Source organism: Hyperolius riggenbachi, chromosome 8, assembly GCF_040937935.1.
Source record: "Hyperolius riggenbachi isolate aHypRig1 chromosome 8, aHypRig1.pri, whole genome shotgun sequence".
Lineage (NCBI taxonomy): Eukaryota > Metazoa > Chordata > Amphibia > Anura > Hyperoliidae > Hyperolius > Hyperolius riggenbachi.
Genome location: NC_090653.1, coordinates 231,946,218 through 231,962,963, shown reverse-complemented (window position 1 = coordinate 231,962,963; position 16,746 = coordinate 231,946,218). Strand labels below are relative to the sequence as shown.

Sequence of the window (16,746 nt, the reverse complement as noted above, 5' to 3'; positions counted from 1 at the left end):
TGACCGCATCGGGGGCCCTTGGGCCAGAGGGGCCCCGTAGGGCCCTCCCTCAACTACAGTATTAGCTCTTTATTGGTCCTGTGCTTGTAATGATCACTTCTATAAATGCTATGAATGATAATAATCATTAACAAACTGTTCCCCATCCCCTTCTTGCACCTCTGACACTGTGACTGTAAATTGTGATTTGTAAAATGTGTTGTTTGTAAATGTATGTTTTCCTTCTGTCCTGTGCAAGAGTTCAGGTCCACTTCAACATTTTTCATGAAGGCTGAAGAGAAAATATACAATAAAATAATAGGAGAAAAATAATTTCCATGCTGGTTAAACTTCAGGTTCTAACAAATGTATGTTTGTGTATGTTCTCTTGAAAGCGCTGCGCATTTTGATCAACATAGGTTCTTCCACACAGTTGTGGTCAGCTAAGCAGAGTGGGGAGACAGGCAGGAGGCAGGAGTCATAAAATAAGCTATGGGGTCTCACCACCGCCATAAAGCTCGATTGTTGAATTATTCAGTGTGTGGGTTTCCTATTATTACCTTACATTAAAATGCAGAACGTTGGCTCCAATCAGACTTCTCGCAGGTGAGATATGAACTAGCCTTAATCCTGCCAGCACTTATTGTATTACTGAAGAAATGGCTCCCAGCCATAGCATTATCTGCATCTACCTCCTCAGTATCCTTCATTACCAGTCCCAGCCTTTTAGTACTTGCTGACTATGCTCTGGCAGCATATCACATGATCTCACACCTGAGGAGGGACCTCGCAGAGTCACAGCTGCTTAGCAAACACTACAGGAGCTGACGGATGGCATACAACCCACAGACCACATGTTCTGCATCATTTACTGTATCATATCCCATGGCTATGGCCTTGTCCTTGTGTCTGACAGGTATTCCAGCAGTAAATGGCGGTGATGAGGTGGGGCTGATAGACTGCAGGGTAAGAGACAGCAGCAACGGCTTGGCCACACCCAAACATTGCATGCGGCCACTGCTAACTGCATTAGTGAAACCTGCTCAGTTCATTCTTTCTCAGTGGGGCGGTTCAGCTCTACTAGATGGTGCCCATGGCAGGAATGCTCAACTAGAGCTACTTTCAACAACCAGTGTGATTAATGTTAATAGATAGTAAGAAATCCACAGGAAAATAAACAGGAGGAATGGCCAGGAGAGCGTAAAACAGGAAGTTCAGCTCACAGCTGGACAAAACGCCTTGCTGAGGCAGGAACTAAGAGAACTCTCCACAATGCTGGTCACAAACAAGACACTACCCACACCTCCCAACTTTTTGAGATGAGAAAGAGAGACACCTTAAAGTGGACCTGAACTCTTGCACAGGACAGATGGAAAACGGAGAAATGCACCCTGTGTGTATTTAGAGAGTTTAGCCTGTCCCTAATTCCCCCGCATTTGTGTCTAATCACAAGTTTTAATTTGCTCTCTTCCCTGTGTCACCTGAAAGCTCATTTGAAAGCACAGGATGATAACCTGTCTGCTTCCATGGAAGCAGGAAGTAGAAACAGTGAATTGGTGCCTGGCTTTTCTACTGACCACATATGCTATTGCTCCGTTGTTATTCCCTGATGAAGCAGGATCAAACCTGCGAAACGCGTTGCATATTTGGAGTTCATAAATAAAATATATTGACTGTCTTTACTACAGTCATTGTGTGTCTACTTGGAGGAAGTAAGTCCACCACTACCTCCTCTATTTACCAAGAATTTGGTTTTTAAGCTCATTTAGCTTCCTTTTATCCTTTTGGCGCCTCTGTTCTGCTGCATAGAAACAGTGAAGATTTATTTTAGGATTTGTATCAGCCGTAACAACGAAATGTTTTTCTTTAAAGGTTATTATGCTGTTGAGTATCGTTTAGAGCAGAGATGGAGTTCTGCATTCAGGACTGCTTTACGACACACCTTGCCACACCTCTAATCACGCTCCGACACCCCCCTAGTCACTGATACCAGATGCAATTCAGGAGCAAAAAATGTCATTTTAGAAACCAAACCACACTGGTCCTCTCTTTTATCAGCAGTGTTTCTTCATATTAACATTTGAAAGTAAAAAAAATCAATTTAAAGAGGAACTCCAGTGAAAAAAATGTAATAAAAAAAGTGCTTCATTTTTACAATAATTATATATAAATGATTTAGTCAGTGTTTGCCCATTGTAAAAGCTTTCCTCTCCATGATTTACATTCTGACATTTACCACATGGTGACATTTTTACTGCTGGCAGGTGATGTCAGTGGAAGGAGATGCTGCTTGCTTTTTTGTCAGTTGGACCCAGCTGGAAACAGCTGTTATTTCCCACAATGCAATGAGGTTCAGAGACAGGAAACTGTCATCACACTGTGGGAGGGTTCCACCACAATATCAGCCATACAGAGCCCCCCTGAGGATCCGTTTGTGAAAAGGAATAGATTTCTCATGGGAAAGGGGGTATCAGCTACTAATTGGAATGAAGTTCAATTCTTGGTCATGGTTTCTCTTTAACCACTTCAGGACCACAGTGCTAAACCCCCCTAAAGACCAAGCTATTTCTTTCTAAATAGGCCACTGCGGCTTTAAGGCCAAGCTGCAGGGCCGCACAACACAGCACACTAGTGATCCCCCCTCCTTTTCTCCCTACCAACAGAGCTCTCTGTTGGTGGGGTCTGAGCGCCCTCCAGATGTTTATTTTTTTATATAAATATTTATCTGTGTTTTTTAAATATTTTTAGCTGTTTATTTATTTTGTATCCCCGCCGGCCCTCCCCCCGCCAGCCAATCCCTTCAGCCTATGACAGCTGATCACTCCTGTCGCAATGGAGGGGACAGACGTTTCACACGGCTGTTCCCAGTACAGCGCTGCTGCTGATCGCAGCGCTGTACATGGTAATAAGACCGCGGTTTCGCCGTCTGTCTCCCAAGCGGAGCTCCGCCCCTCAAGCAGGAGTTGTGCACGCAGCCTGCGCACGATCTCCTGCAGTAGCCGGCCCCAGGACTTGACACCAATTGGCGTTAGGCGGCCCCGGGGCTGCTGCCGCGGTCACGTCCCTTGGCGTGGGGCGGTCTTGAGGTAGTTAAAGGATAGGAATAAAGTTTGGAGCCAATTAAACACATTTTTCGGTAGTAAAATACATATATTTACAGAGGTCTGTACATCAGGCCTGAAAAAGGGACAAATGACGGAGAAAAGGGGACAAAGGGATTTGGTTTTCAAAGAAAAACAAAAGTTTGCTTTCCTAAAACAGAAAGAATTTGCGATAATTCAGGTTGGAGTGAGCTCGAGATGTCTCCCAGAGCACCACTGCTGAATATATGCAAATTAACCATTGTACCCTTAGAAGCTAAACACACCTCCAGAACTGCTGGAATGCAATGATGTGTCAGCTTGTTAATATGTACAGAGCCATAATAATCCAACATGCATACAGACTGTTTCGGATTGTTTGATCCTCATCAGTGCATGGCATGGATTAATTTGGCTCTATGGAGTAGGGCTTGTAAATCCGAGAGGCACAGACTAACCAGCAAGCTCATGGTGGCTTTTCAAAGAAAAAGGGAGAATTGGGAGCTATGCAATATGGTTGGTTGATCGATCATATTTGTGTTCCAAAATGATTGTTTCAGCAGCAAATCATTCATGAATAAATAAATTGTGAAAGAATAGATCACATTGATTTGCAAATAACTGGTCAATCATTAAGGCCTTTTAAAATCATCCACTGTGAGGCCAGCATTACAGATCCAGCAACTAGGGCATAGCTACATCAAGGCCACAGAGTTCTGCTGAAACCTGCATGAAGAAACACACACTTACCTGGATCCTGCTGAGGCTTCCCAAGTCCTCCTGCCCCCCACTGTTGCAGCGAGCAGCCCCCAAAAGAACTCTGACAAGAGCTTGTTGGATTTCTGATTGTGGCCCTGCTTCTCTTCATGCAAAAGCGTGGCCATACTACTGCGCAGGTGTGGCCGTACTCAAATGGCCACAGCACGGCTAAGCTCATACAGGAAGAGGAGCTTGGCCCAGATCCTCCAGAGGGTCCTGGCAAGTTGCAGTAGGGGTGAGGAGGACTTGGGAAGCCTCTGAAGGAACCAGAGGCTTCCCTTCACCTAGGCAAGTATTCGTTTTTTTTGTGGACATTTCAACTCAGATCTACTTAACCTGGGGTTTCTGGTCCTGCTATACTACACATTTTTTATTACTTACCTTATATACTTGCATATAAACCTAATTTTTCAGCACAAAAAAAGGGCTGAAAAGTTACCCACTAGGTTTATATGCGAGTCAGTGGAGGAGAATGGATGGTGGAGCAGGTTTTGTTACTGGCAGATGGGCGTAAGGATTGTGCACTAGTGATCTTGCTCTTGCCAGGTGGCACACTGCTGTGTCTGTGCCCCCATCTCCTGCAACATGGTGTGCAGAGTGCGTTGCCCAAGACTACCTGTGTCCTCTGGCTTGTGGAGTGAAACAACATGTCAGTGGTGCAATGATCGCAGATTCTTCCTGCATGGAAATTACTGTGTCTCATATCTATGATGCCATTTAGTGGTGCCTTGACACACAGCTGTATCATCCTTGGGCACACCTGGCTGTGGGGAGGGGGGCTGACTTGTACTGGGGGCACATCTGGGAGCTATACTGGAGAGGGGGCTTATACACAAGTCAATCACTTTTTTCCTGGTTTGGGTCGGCTTATATGCGAGTATACACGGTATCTGTTTCTCACCTTATTTTTCTTTTAATACATATATTTTTTTGAGAGCATAGCAAGCAAAAATGTTCTTAGAAAAAATTGTTCTAAAAAAATAAAGTCTAATAATATCCCTTTTGTTTGAGAGGTGGAAAAAAATGTAAGGTGAGAAAACATTGAAAGCAATTAAAAGAAAAAAAAAGTATTTGAAAACGGGCCTAGCGCAGGTTAGCTGCAGCTTCATTCATCTGTTGGACCCGCAGTGACAATTCTCCCCCTCTCGCTCAATTTCTGGTGTACCGGGAATTATGGGAAGTTAACATAGACATGTATTGCGGGAAGTTACCCTTGTGGTATGTAAAAACACATTTAATGATTTCTGAATCAATACATAGCCTGGCCTGAAGCATGTCTTCTTTATACTTGTGGAAAGTTACAGCGCAAGAACATTGATTCCCTCATTTAAAGGACAACTGAAGCGAGATTTATATGGAGGCTGCCATATTTATTTCCTTTTAAGCAATACCAGTTTCCGGGCTGTCCTGATGATCCTCTGCCTCTAATACTTTTAGCCATAGCCCCTGAACAAGCATGCAGCAGAGCAGGTGTTTCTGACATTATTGTCAGACCTGACAAGATTAGCTGCAAGCGTGTTTCCAGTGTGATTCAGGCACTACTGCAGCCAAAAACATCAGCAGGGCTACCAGGCAACTGGTATTGTTTAAAACAAAATAAAAATGGAAGGCTCCATATTCTTCTCACTTCAGTTGTCCTTTAAGTAGGTGATAAAGTGAACAGTGCAGTAACACATTGCAACCCATGCAAAGCCCACCTAAAGTAAAAAATGCTCACAGCAAGGTTACGGCTGATTATTTCAGCACTGCTATACTATCTCAATGCTTGTGGCACCCTTTTACCAAGTTCAGAGAGGTGTGCGGACTCCTCCCCTCCCAGGTGTTTGACTTCTGCCTCAGAGCTAGGCACATATTGCTGCTGCCTAGTTCCAGATGCTCTTACATACAGTTACATAGTTTGGTTGAAAAAACATCTGTCCATCAAGTTCAACCAGACAGGGAAACAATTGTTGAGTGCTGAATACAGCCCCCAGGTGCTGCAGCCACTTTCTTCCATGTACAGTAGCACTAACAATTATATGTGCAGCCACCTCATGGGCAGCAGTAAATGAGCAATTCCCATTCTTCGCTATGCATCTCCCCATCAACAGCACCTCTGCTCTTCCATGTGAAAAAGAAGCCCCTCCCCTCTCCATGAGCAGTCTTCCCCTCAACAGCACCTCCCTCTTCCATGTAATAAAGAAGCCCCTCCCCTCTCCATGAGCAGTCTTCCCCTCAACAGCACCTCCCTCTTCCATGTGATAAAGAAGCCCCGCCCCTCTCCATGAGCAGTCTTCCCCTCAACAGCACCTCCCTCTTCCATGTGATAAAGAAGCCCCTCCCCTCTCCATGAGCAGTTTTCCACTCAACAGCACCTCCCTCTTCCATGTGCTAAAGAAACCCCTCCTCTCTCCATGAGCAGTCTTCCCCTCAACAGCACCTCCCTCTTCCATGTGATAAAGAAGCCCCGCCCCTCTCCATGAGCAGTCTTCCCCTCAACAGCACCTCCCTCTTCCATGTGATAAAGAAGCCCCTCCCCTCTCCATGAGCAGTTTTCCACTCAACAGCACCTCCCTCTTCCATGTGCTAAAGAAACCCCTCCTCTCTCCATGAGCAGTCTTCCCCTCAACAGCACCTCCCTCTTCCATGTGATAAAGAAGCCCCTCCCCTCTCCATGAGCAGTTTTCCCCTCAACAGCACCTCCCTATTCCATGTGCTAAAGTAGCCCCTCCCCTCTCCATGAGCAGTCTTCCCCTTAGCAGCACCTCCCTCTTCCATGTGCTAAAGAAGCCCCTCCCCTCTCCATGAGCAGTCTTCCCCTCAACAACACCTCTCTCTTCCATGTGCTAAAGCAGCCCCGCCCCTTCCCATGACCAGTCTTCCCCTCAACAGCACCTCCCTCTTCTATGTGCTAAAGCAGCCCCGCCCCTTCCCATGAGCAGTCTTCCCCTCAACAGCACCTCCCTCTTCCATGTGTTAAAGCAACCCCACCCCTTCCCATGAGCAGTCTTCCCATCACTAACACCACTCCTCTTCCATGTGCTAAAGTAGCCCCACCCCTTCCCATGAGCAGTCTTCCCCTCAACAGCACCTCTCTCTTCCATGTGCTAAAGCAACCCCACCCCTTCCCATGAGCAGTCTTCCCATCACTAACAGCACTCCTCTTCCATGTGCTAAAGTAGTCCCGCCCCTTCCCATGAGCAGTCTTCCCATCACTAACACCACTCCTCTTCCATGGACTGTTTTAGCACCTGACTGCTTATGGAGAGGGGAGGCCTTCTCTTTGCATCAGACAGCCTTCCTATCAACAGCACCCGCAACTGTATGGAGGCCCAGAGCTGTAAGGGGGCCCCGAATACTACTTCACTCCCTTTGATAAAGGGGTCCATGCTTCAAAACAGATGTTTTTGTGTAACGATTATGATGGCCACACTAGTTTTATGGCCCTTGCAAGATAAGCCCCCAGGCTGTGAGGGTCACCAAAGATAGGAAAGGGAGTGAACACTGGATGGCCCCCTCAAAGTTTTGCTGGAGGGGTCATGATTTGTACATACACCCCTGAACAGCACCTCCCTGTTTCCATGTGGTGCACCAGCCCCTTCCTTTCCCATGAGGAGGCTTCCCGTCAAAAGATCTTCCACTCTTCCATTGGCAGCCTATATATTCCATTTTTTAACTTCACATTGACATTGACATGCAGCAATCCTAAGCCCCCATCCCCCATCCCCCCCAGGTTAAAGCCTCTGTTGCTTCTGCAGAACCCAAACCCTAAATGAAGTGCAACCAAAATGCAGTATTCCATTAAGGCCAAGCTCATGTAGCCTTTCATACATTTAGCTATGGCCATACCTCCACAGATAAACCAAAACAGGACCAGCACTGGTGTCTAATGCGTTATGTACAGTAGCTCTACCCTATTTTGATAAAGGGGAGACCAAACCCGACATATATCAACCAACAAAGTGCAAAAAATGGGTCATTAGCTCTCTAAGCATACAAAACTTTATTCTACATATCAATCTATTTAGATACAAAAACTTCCACTATGCTAATAATTGTATTGGGAGTTAGTAAAACCTTGCTTCCTGAGTAATATTGCCAATCATGTCACAATAATGTTGCAGTCACTTTACAAATAGAAACTATCATTGTCTTTGGCCGCAGCCTTGTTGTTATTCAGCCTTTCGATTTTTTTCAGTTTTTGGTAGCAAGGTATTAATAATTGAGGTGAGCTCTGTTGATTTGACATCAGTTGGCTCCCTTCTCCCACTAGAGGTCACCGTTTTGGTCATAAAAAGTCTTGTACTAGAGATGGTCAATGAGATGCAAATAATTCCAGCTTGCATGCAACTTGTATGCAGTAGCAGTGGGCCAATCAAATAAACTTCCTGTCGATTTTGATTGGCCCAATTCCAAGCTGCACACGTGCCAGGATTATTAGCGTCTCATTGATCATGCCTACGTGTTACTTGTACATAAAGTTGTGACTCCCCTAGTGGCCAGAAGGAGGAGAGGCAATGAGCTGCTTCCCCCCTCCCCAAATATCAGCATATGTTAATCCTTGTGCCCCCACTTCCATATATTATGTAGTTTCTGAATCTCCAGATACTAGTATTAGACAACCCTTGTGCTCCTTCCCCCACATCCGTATTACTAGCCTTTGTGCTCATCCCCCTAATCAATATTAGCTTCTGTACCCCCTGATATTAGCATAGGCAGCTTTTATGACCACTGCACCCCTCCCCAGCCCCATGTAATTATTAAGCAGACTTTTGTAGTATCACGTCCGCCCCCACAGTACTATTTGTGCCCCCCAGATATTATTATTGTGTCCCTCCCCCTGATCTCAGTATTGGGATGATACTAGGATAAGGTAGCCTTTGTGCCCCGAGATAGGATTCATGCACTGGCTCAGATCCACTCTTTTTTCTTCCCAGCACCACCCCACTGTTCAGCTGCATAGGTCTGCATGGTTTCCTGCCCGTGTGTTTTGTCATGTTATAGAACAGGAGCCATACAAAGCTTTGCATTTTGGGAGAAATTAGGGTTAGGTGTGAGGAAGGGGTTAGGCTAGACACCAGGAAGATTTTGACACGAGGGGAGGTTGAAGTTAGAGCTCTTTCACATAGGCAGTAGCTATTGGTGCCTCCATTGCTTCTCATCTGCTCCCGTAGATCTGCAAGGGCAGTTGGTTGTTGCCTGTTCTTTGCATGTACATCTTAGAGGGCCGCGGCCACCACTACATTTTCTATGATTGGGGTTTCCACTGCATAGTAACCACAAAGTGTGTCAAGCCATACATGTGGTTACAAAGACCACTACTGGATTGCAGTTCATAGCAAACTGAGGGTCATCACTGCCCAGCAGACCCGCAGCCGAGCTGCACAACAAGCGCACAGTTCAGCATCTGTGTAAATCAATTCTTACACATTAGGAGAGTCTTATGCTGGGCATACACGGCTCGTTTTTGCCGCTCGTTTCTCCCACTTGATCGTTTCGCCGCTCAATTCCACAGTCATTTCTCTTACCTTCCGCTCGTTTTTCTTTTCTTTTTCCATTTACTGCTATCCGGAATTGAGCTGCAAAACGATCGGGCGGGAGATCGGACATGCCGGAAATTATCTATCGAGCCATCTTCATGGCTCAAAAACGAGTTGTGTATGCACAGCATTACATTCAGAAGGGAGTTAAGGGTTAGGAATGAGAATGGATAGTTAAAGACTACCTCTGTTAAAAAAAAAAGTTGAATGGTGATACATGTATGTAGTTTGTGCACTTTATGCAGTAGTAAACTTTGTATGTTCATCTATCTGGTACATCGTAGTGTCTAGAACAGACACACATTTATATCTGTAGTAGCACCTCCATCTATCTCCTCATGCTGACGTACTCAGCAATGTACGCACTCAGCAATGTGTCCTCCCTTCCAGCATTTTGTTCCCCTCCACCCCCCAGCTTTGTGGCATGCAAATATGTCTGTGAAATCCCACACATGCTCTGTACAGATTATGGGCTGAACTGATCACATTATAAGACCCAGACTTGTTTTCGTACTGCACTTGTCGAAGAAGTGAGAAACAGAGAAGAGGCAGAGCAGGGTTATTTTAAATATAAGAGAGACAGCATGCTATAATTTTTATCCCACATGCCTGTCTGCCTTCCTGGATCAGATTACATCTTTTTTCACAGAGAGTGTGGTCTGGGAGCAGCAGGACATGGGGAGGTGGAGTCCTGACGTCAATCCCCCAACATTCTTTGCGCTCATGGCTAGGAAAGAAGCGATAGCTAAGCAATGAGTAGAAATGTTAAAAACCTTAGTCGGAAAGCGAGCACACATTTTACTAGTATTGCATGGATCTCAGCTCGTGCCTAACTACTGGGGCGCCTGAGCTGTACCCACTGGCCACTGAGAAAATCACAACCTGCAGCTATGGAAATCTGTGCTACAGGAAATGGCAGTAGGAAAAACTCCTGTCTCCTGACCAGATTTTTTAAAAAGGTAAATTATTTGACGCCAGCTAAATTTATTTAAGGACAGACAAAAGTTATGCAGCTGCTGAATACTTACACAAAACTGAGGCACAGGGTAAAATATCAAAGTAAACCTAAAGTGAAAATAAACTGAAGAGATTAAAGAAGAAAAATCTCAAAGGACTTTCCTGGAATCCCATAGCCTTATTTTGTATGTTAATGTTTAAATGTAACTTCTAAAGTTTTGTCTGTCTCTGGTGCATGTGGGTAGTTTTTTCAGTTATTCAGCTCCCACTCAGACAAATCTTGAACTATTGAACTTGTTATCTATTCCTGATACTCAGATGTGTTTTTCTCAGCTAACAGAGATTCACAACCTCTAGTTACGTATTTTAGTATTAGTAAGATTTATGCTACTGGAATGGAGAAATTTCATTCAGAACCCTGGATTCTAGAGTATAAAAAAAGGAGCATGGCCTAGTTTTAAAGGACATCCAAGGTGAAAATAAACTGATGGGAAAAACAATTGTATCTATCTTCCTTCTCCTAAAAACATATTTTTTAAATATCCCACAGTTTTATTTTATATTTAAATCTAATTTTAATTTTTACTGTTTCAATGTCTCTGCTCAATGACACCTTCATTGATTTATGCTAGAGCTCAAATCTATGAATTATCGACCCTTTTTATCTCTTTCCTGCTCTTTCCTGACAGGAAAGTATTTTATGGCTGTAATTCCTTATCAGTGAGGGTTATGCCATAGTCTGACCCTGTTCCGACCTGGATAGAAAATGTCACTTGCATACCTGATATTTAACTCTTTCAGGCAGAGAAAGAAAAAAGGAACACAGCCTAATTATTTGTGTGCTTGGCACTGTACATACAAGTCTCATCATGTCACATCGGTTGTCCTTTAAGTAGAACTAGGTCTGTACAAAAGCATGTCTATTTCATCATGTTACATGTCACTTCAGAGTCCCTTTAAAGCGGACCTGACCTCCGAACTTCCTCTCTGCTCTAAAAGATACGCAACAGCATAATGACCTTTAAAGAAAAACATTTCTTTGTTTCAGCTGATACAAATCCTAAAATAAATCTCCAGTGTTTCTACTTCCTGCTTTCATGGAAGCAGACATATTGTTAACATCCTGTGCTTTCAAATGACCTTATCTGCCTTATCAGCTGTGGCAGTCTGTGGTGAGACGGGGAGTGATCAAATTCGAACTTGTGATTAGACACAGATGATGGGGAATTAGACAGGCTAAACTCTCGAAATACACACAGGGTGCGTTTCTCTGTGTTTTCCTTCTGTCATGTGCAAGAGTTCAGGTCCACTTTAAGCCATAGAAAACCACCACTATTTTGTGTAATGAGCCAAAATGCTAGGCTCCACCCACCATCCTGATCTAATGCATTATGGTCCTGGTTTTTAGACATGTGAAAGTGATGACCTGCAATTACCTCCTGCTTTAAAAAAAAAGGTAGACAGACTAGGAAATATTTGCAAAAAAGGCAAAGAGTACATATTATTCATATACATTGCAAAACAAATCACAATAATACATGTAGCAAGGCACAAAAGAGAACAGGGCCACAAAGGCCAAGACCTGGATTTATCTACACATGGTGGAGGTGGGGGATGCAACATATGGAAGAGGAGATCCAGTGTATATGGAGGAAGCTGCATGTGGGGAATGGGGGTTATTACATCTGTACATGAGGCATGGGGCCTACTAAATATGGTATAGGGGATACTCTGTGCAAAAGGGGCTTCACTTGGGACAGGGGTTTACTCTATACAGAACAAGGGAAACGATATGCAATAATCGGTGCAGGGAGGGCTGCCGAAGGGACAGTGGGCTACTATATCTGGAATTGAGGAGATTCCATGTATGAAGAAGCACCTCATTGGTCTACTATATATGGAATAGGAGATGTTCTGCGTGGGGAGGGCTGTACATGGAAAGGGGTCTGCTCTATATGGAAAAGGGGAGAGTCTGTGCAGGGAGGACTGTACATGGGGCCAGAAGCTGTATTATATAAAATAGGGACATTCTGTGCATGGGAAGCTGCACATGGGGTCAGGAGCTGCTGTCTATTGAATAGGGGACATTCTGTGCATGGGAGGCTGCACATGGTGCCAGGAGCTGCTGTCTATTGAATAGGCCGGGGACATTTTGTGCATGAGAGGCTGTGCATGGGGTCAGGAGCTGCTGACTATTGAATAGGGGACATTCTGTGCATGGGAGGCTGCACATGGGGTCAGGAGCTGCTGTCTATTGAATAGGGGACATTCTGTGCATGGGAGGCTGCACATGGGGTCAGGAGCTGCTGTCTATTGAATAGGGGACATTCTGTGCATGGGAGGCTGCACAATGGGTCAGGAGCTGCTGTCTATTGAATAGGGGACATTCTGTGCATGGGAGGCTGCACATGGGGTCAGGAGCTGCTGTCTATTGAATAGGGGACATTCTGTGCATGGGAGGCTGCACATGGGGCCAGGAGCTGCTGTCTATTGAATAGGGGACATTCTGTGCATGGGAGGCTGCACATGGGGCCAGGAGCTGCTGTCTATTGGATAGGGGACATTCTGTGCATGGGAGGCTGCACATGGGATCAGGAGCTGCTGTTTATTGAATAGGGGACATTCTGTGCATGGGAGGCTGCACATGGGGCCAGGAGCTGCTGTCTATTGGATAGGGGACATTCTGTGCATGGGAGGCTGCACATGGGGCCCGGAGCTGCTGTCTATTGAATAGGGGACATTCTGTGCATGGGAGGCTGCACATGGGGTCAGGAGGTGTTGCCTATTGAATAGGGGACATTCTGTGCATGGGAGGCTGCACATGGGGTCAGGAGGTGCTGCCTATTGAATAGGGGACATTCTGTGCATGAGAGGCTGCACATGGGGTCAGGGGCTGCTGTCTATTGAATAGGGGATAGTTTGTGCATTGGAGGCTGCACATGGGGCCTGGAGCTGCTGTCTATTGAATAGGGGGCATTCTGTGCATGGGAGGCTGCACGTGGGGCCCGGAGCTGCTATTGAAAAGGGGGACATTCTGTGCATTGGAGGCTGCACATGGGGCCCGGAGCTGCTGACTATTGAAAAGGGGGACATTCTGTGCATTGGAGGCTGCACATGGGGCCCAGAGCTGCTGTCTATTGAATAGGGGACATTCTGTGCATGGGAGGCTGCACATGGGGTCAGGGGCTGCTGTCTATTGAATAGGGGACATTCTGTGCATTGGAGGCTGCACATGGGGTCAGGAGCTGATGTCTATTGAATAGGGGACATTCTGTGCATGGGAGATTGCACATGGGGTCAGGAGGTGCTGACTATTGAATAGGGGACATTTTGTGCATTGGAGGCTGCACATGGGGCCCGGGGCTGCTGTCTATTGAATAGGGGACATTCTGTGCATGGGAGATTGAACATGGGGCCAGGAGCTGCTGTCTATTTAATAGGGGATATTTTGTGCATTGGAGGCTGCACATGGGGTCAGGGGCTGCTGTCTATTGAATAGGGGACATTCTGTGCATGGGATGCTGCACATGGGGTCAGGAGCTTCTGTCTATTGAATAAGGGATATTCAGTGCATGGGAGGCTGCACATGAGGTCAGGAGCTGCTGTATACCAAATAGGGGACATTCTGTGCATGGGAGGCTTCACATTGGCCAGGAGGCTGCACATGAAAAGGGGACATCACTGGGAGCTGCAGTGCATGGGGAAAGAGGGGGTGCAGCACTAGACAATTGGCCTTGAAAAGAACATGTATCAATCCAACTCTGACACACACTCACACAAGCATGCACACTACAGATCTGACACAAACATGCTTACGGTTAAGCCAAATATATACATTTATGAGTAGCATAGAGCTAAATAAACATTACAATGTTGAGTGGTGGAGCTACCTTATCAAAAGGGCTTAGTAAGAATAATATTAATGACAAATAAGCTGATATTTACCATAGATAGTTAGATACAGTGAGTAAATAGCTAGAGAGATGCTGTACACAGTAGAAGTCAGTAGAAGACAGCTATGCAGACGTAGAGAGAATAATATGAGACAGTGACTCACCCATTCCAGGACTTTGATAAACCCCAGAGGTTCCTTTACTGTACGGAACTGTCCCCCTGCCACCAGCTGAAAGACAAAAGTAAAGTCAGGTCTCAGCAGCACCTCCTGCAGCCAGTGAACTCTGCTCAGCCTCTGTCCATGGTGCTGAACCTATGGCGCTGCTGATGCTGAGCACAGAGGCTGCCATGGAAGGGTGACAAATCCCCCCAGTCACACACAAGATGCCTTCTTGTCACTGTGGAGAGGTGATAATGCGTTACCTCCAGGATGTGATGTCATTTAATGATCTCAAGCTGTTCAGCTCAGATGACAGATCACCAGAAGGTTCTCTTCATCTGCCTCTTATGTTTTTCCCACACACAATAACAATGGATGTGGTCAATGGCAGATGCAAATGCTACTATCCAGATTTTACACTGACTGCACACAGTGAAAGCAGACCTCCCCCATTAGTATTTACTATGAGGGGTTAACCAGCTTTCTTTCTGTGTAGCCATTGTGATAAAACAGTAACAAATGCTGATATGCCCACATATAATGAACAGGGTGGGGGGGATGGGGCATCACAAGTGAGGGGATCATCATACGCCTTATTATTTTAGCAGATTGGCTGCAAATATCTCCTGGCAATAGGTGCAATCCTCCTAGTGTTTCTGATGTAATTTATCATATGGACATGTACCAGTATTGGTACAACCACACATCAACCAATGAATGTACGTATTTGTATTGCTGGATATTCTAATTGTATTCGTATCAACTATTGGTTTTGTACTATGTACAGCGCTACGGAAGATGTTGGCGCTATATAAATAAATAATGACAATAATAATTTGTTAACTCCAGCCTCATCTTATTGAAGGTTCATTGGTATTAGTCAACACCACCTAATTGATGAGATTGACCTTTTCATTATCCCTGCATGTGTCATCCATGGATGCCAACAGCAAGATGTCCTTGTGAGAGAAGCAGGCCACAGGCGTACACCAAGATCAGCTACAGTCTACAGTGTCACTGACCCCCATAATATACTCTCTATCACCTCCATCAGTCCTTACACAGTACAGTACAAGGGAGGCATTTATATGCTGCTCATACATATATATCTATATATATATATATACTATCTATCTATATATATAAAATATATATACATTGGCAAGCATGCATAGGGTCGTTATTCGATGTATATATATTTCTGTAAATATAACACATCTCACTTTGGCATGTATGTGTTTGAGATCTCTCCTTTACCTCCCTCCTCTAAGCTGCACCCCTCCTCCCTCTCCTTTTTCCTCTCCCTGTACCCTCCCTTCCTCCATCTGTTTCTCTTCCCTATCTCTTCTATTTCTCCGTGCCCGGTCTCTGTCTACCCTCTCCCTGAGCTTTACACCGCAATGCTGCCCTTTAGCCCAGTGCTACCCCCCTCTGCACCCTGTTTATTCCATCCCCGCTGCTCTCACCTGGTTGACCACGTCCATGTCTGCAGGATGCTGGTGAATCGCGGCAGCGCGGAGGGGGAAGTGCGATCTCTCTGCAGCAGCCTGAAAATCAGCGGGTGGGGGAGAGAGGAGAGTCTAGAACAGCTGTCAAGCGAGCGGCCAATGGGAAACTAAGACAGAGGGCGCTGTGCTCGCATAGTGGCTGAGTGACGTGAACATTCTCCATCTTCATTGAGGGCAGCGCTGCCATAAATAGGGCTGGGAAAGCCTTGGAGAGGTTTGACGTCTTTGGTGACCTGCTCAGACCCCAGAACCTATCTCATAAGTTTGTGTGGGCTTCTGTCACTGTCACAATCCCCCCTGCAGTTCTCCAGTGCTGTCATCACTGAGAATCAATGTGCTGGCAGGTCTTGCTGGCTCATCTACCCTACTACTAGTACTGTTCACAATGCGATTACAGATATATTGACCTATATTAGCACAAATGTCTTTGTTCTCATTCCTGTGTACTGGCTGGTAGTGGTGCTCAGCAGAGCTCGAATATTCGAGTAGCTCGAATATTCGAGCTCTTTTTCAGCTATTCGAGCTCGGTATTCGAGCTCCGAATAGCTGTAGCTATTCGAATGGGCTATTCGAGAACACTCGAATAGCCCATTCACTATTCGAGCTATTCGAGCAAACCGGCGCTATTCGAGCTCGGTACCGAGCTCGAATAGCGTCATAGCCCAGATTGATGTGCTTAGAGCCAATCAGAGGGCTCCCAGGCCCTCTGACGGCAGCCAATCACAGAGGGGGACCCTGGCCAGCCCCTACCCTATAAATAGCGGCCGCCATGTTCGGGTTTTCCATGCTTGCCTGAGACTTGTACAGAGAGAGATCTGCTCCTTTGTGCTTTGGCTTAGCAAGTGCTCTATTGTGTTCATTTACCTAGCGTTTTTGCTCACCTACACCTG

At 45.7% G+C, this 16,746-nt stretch overlaps 1 protein-coding gene across 1 annotated transcript in view; it reads right to left on the bottom strand.

Annotated features, from left to right (window-relative positions):
* Window positions 1–15,919, bottom strand: part of SYP (synaptophysin) — a 60,786-nt gene extending 44,867 nt beyond the window's left edge. Inside the window, exons 1-2 of the mRNA XM_068248319.1 lie at window positions 15,815–15,919; window positions 14,352–14,417 (exon numbers count right to left, since the gene is read on the bottom strand). Of these exons, the coding sequence (XP_068104420.1) occupies window positions 14,352–14,417; window positions 15,815–15,832 (84 nt within the window). The 5' untranslated portion in view covers window positions 15,833–15,919. The remainder of the gene's footprint in view (window positions 1–14,351; window positions 14,418–15,814) is intronic.
* Between the last annotated feature and the right edge of the window lie 827 nt (window positions 15,920–16,746).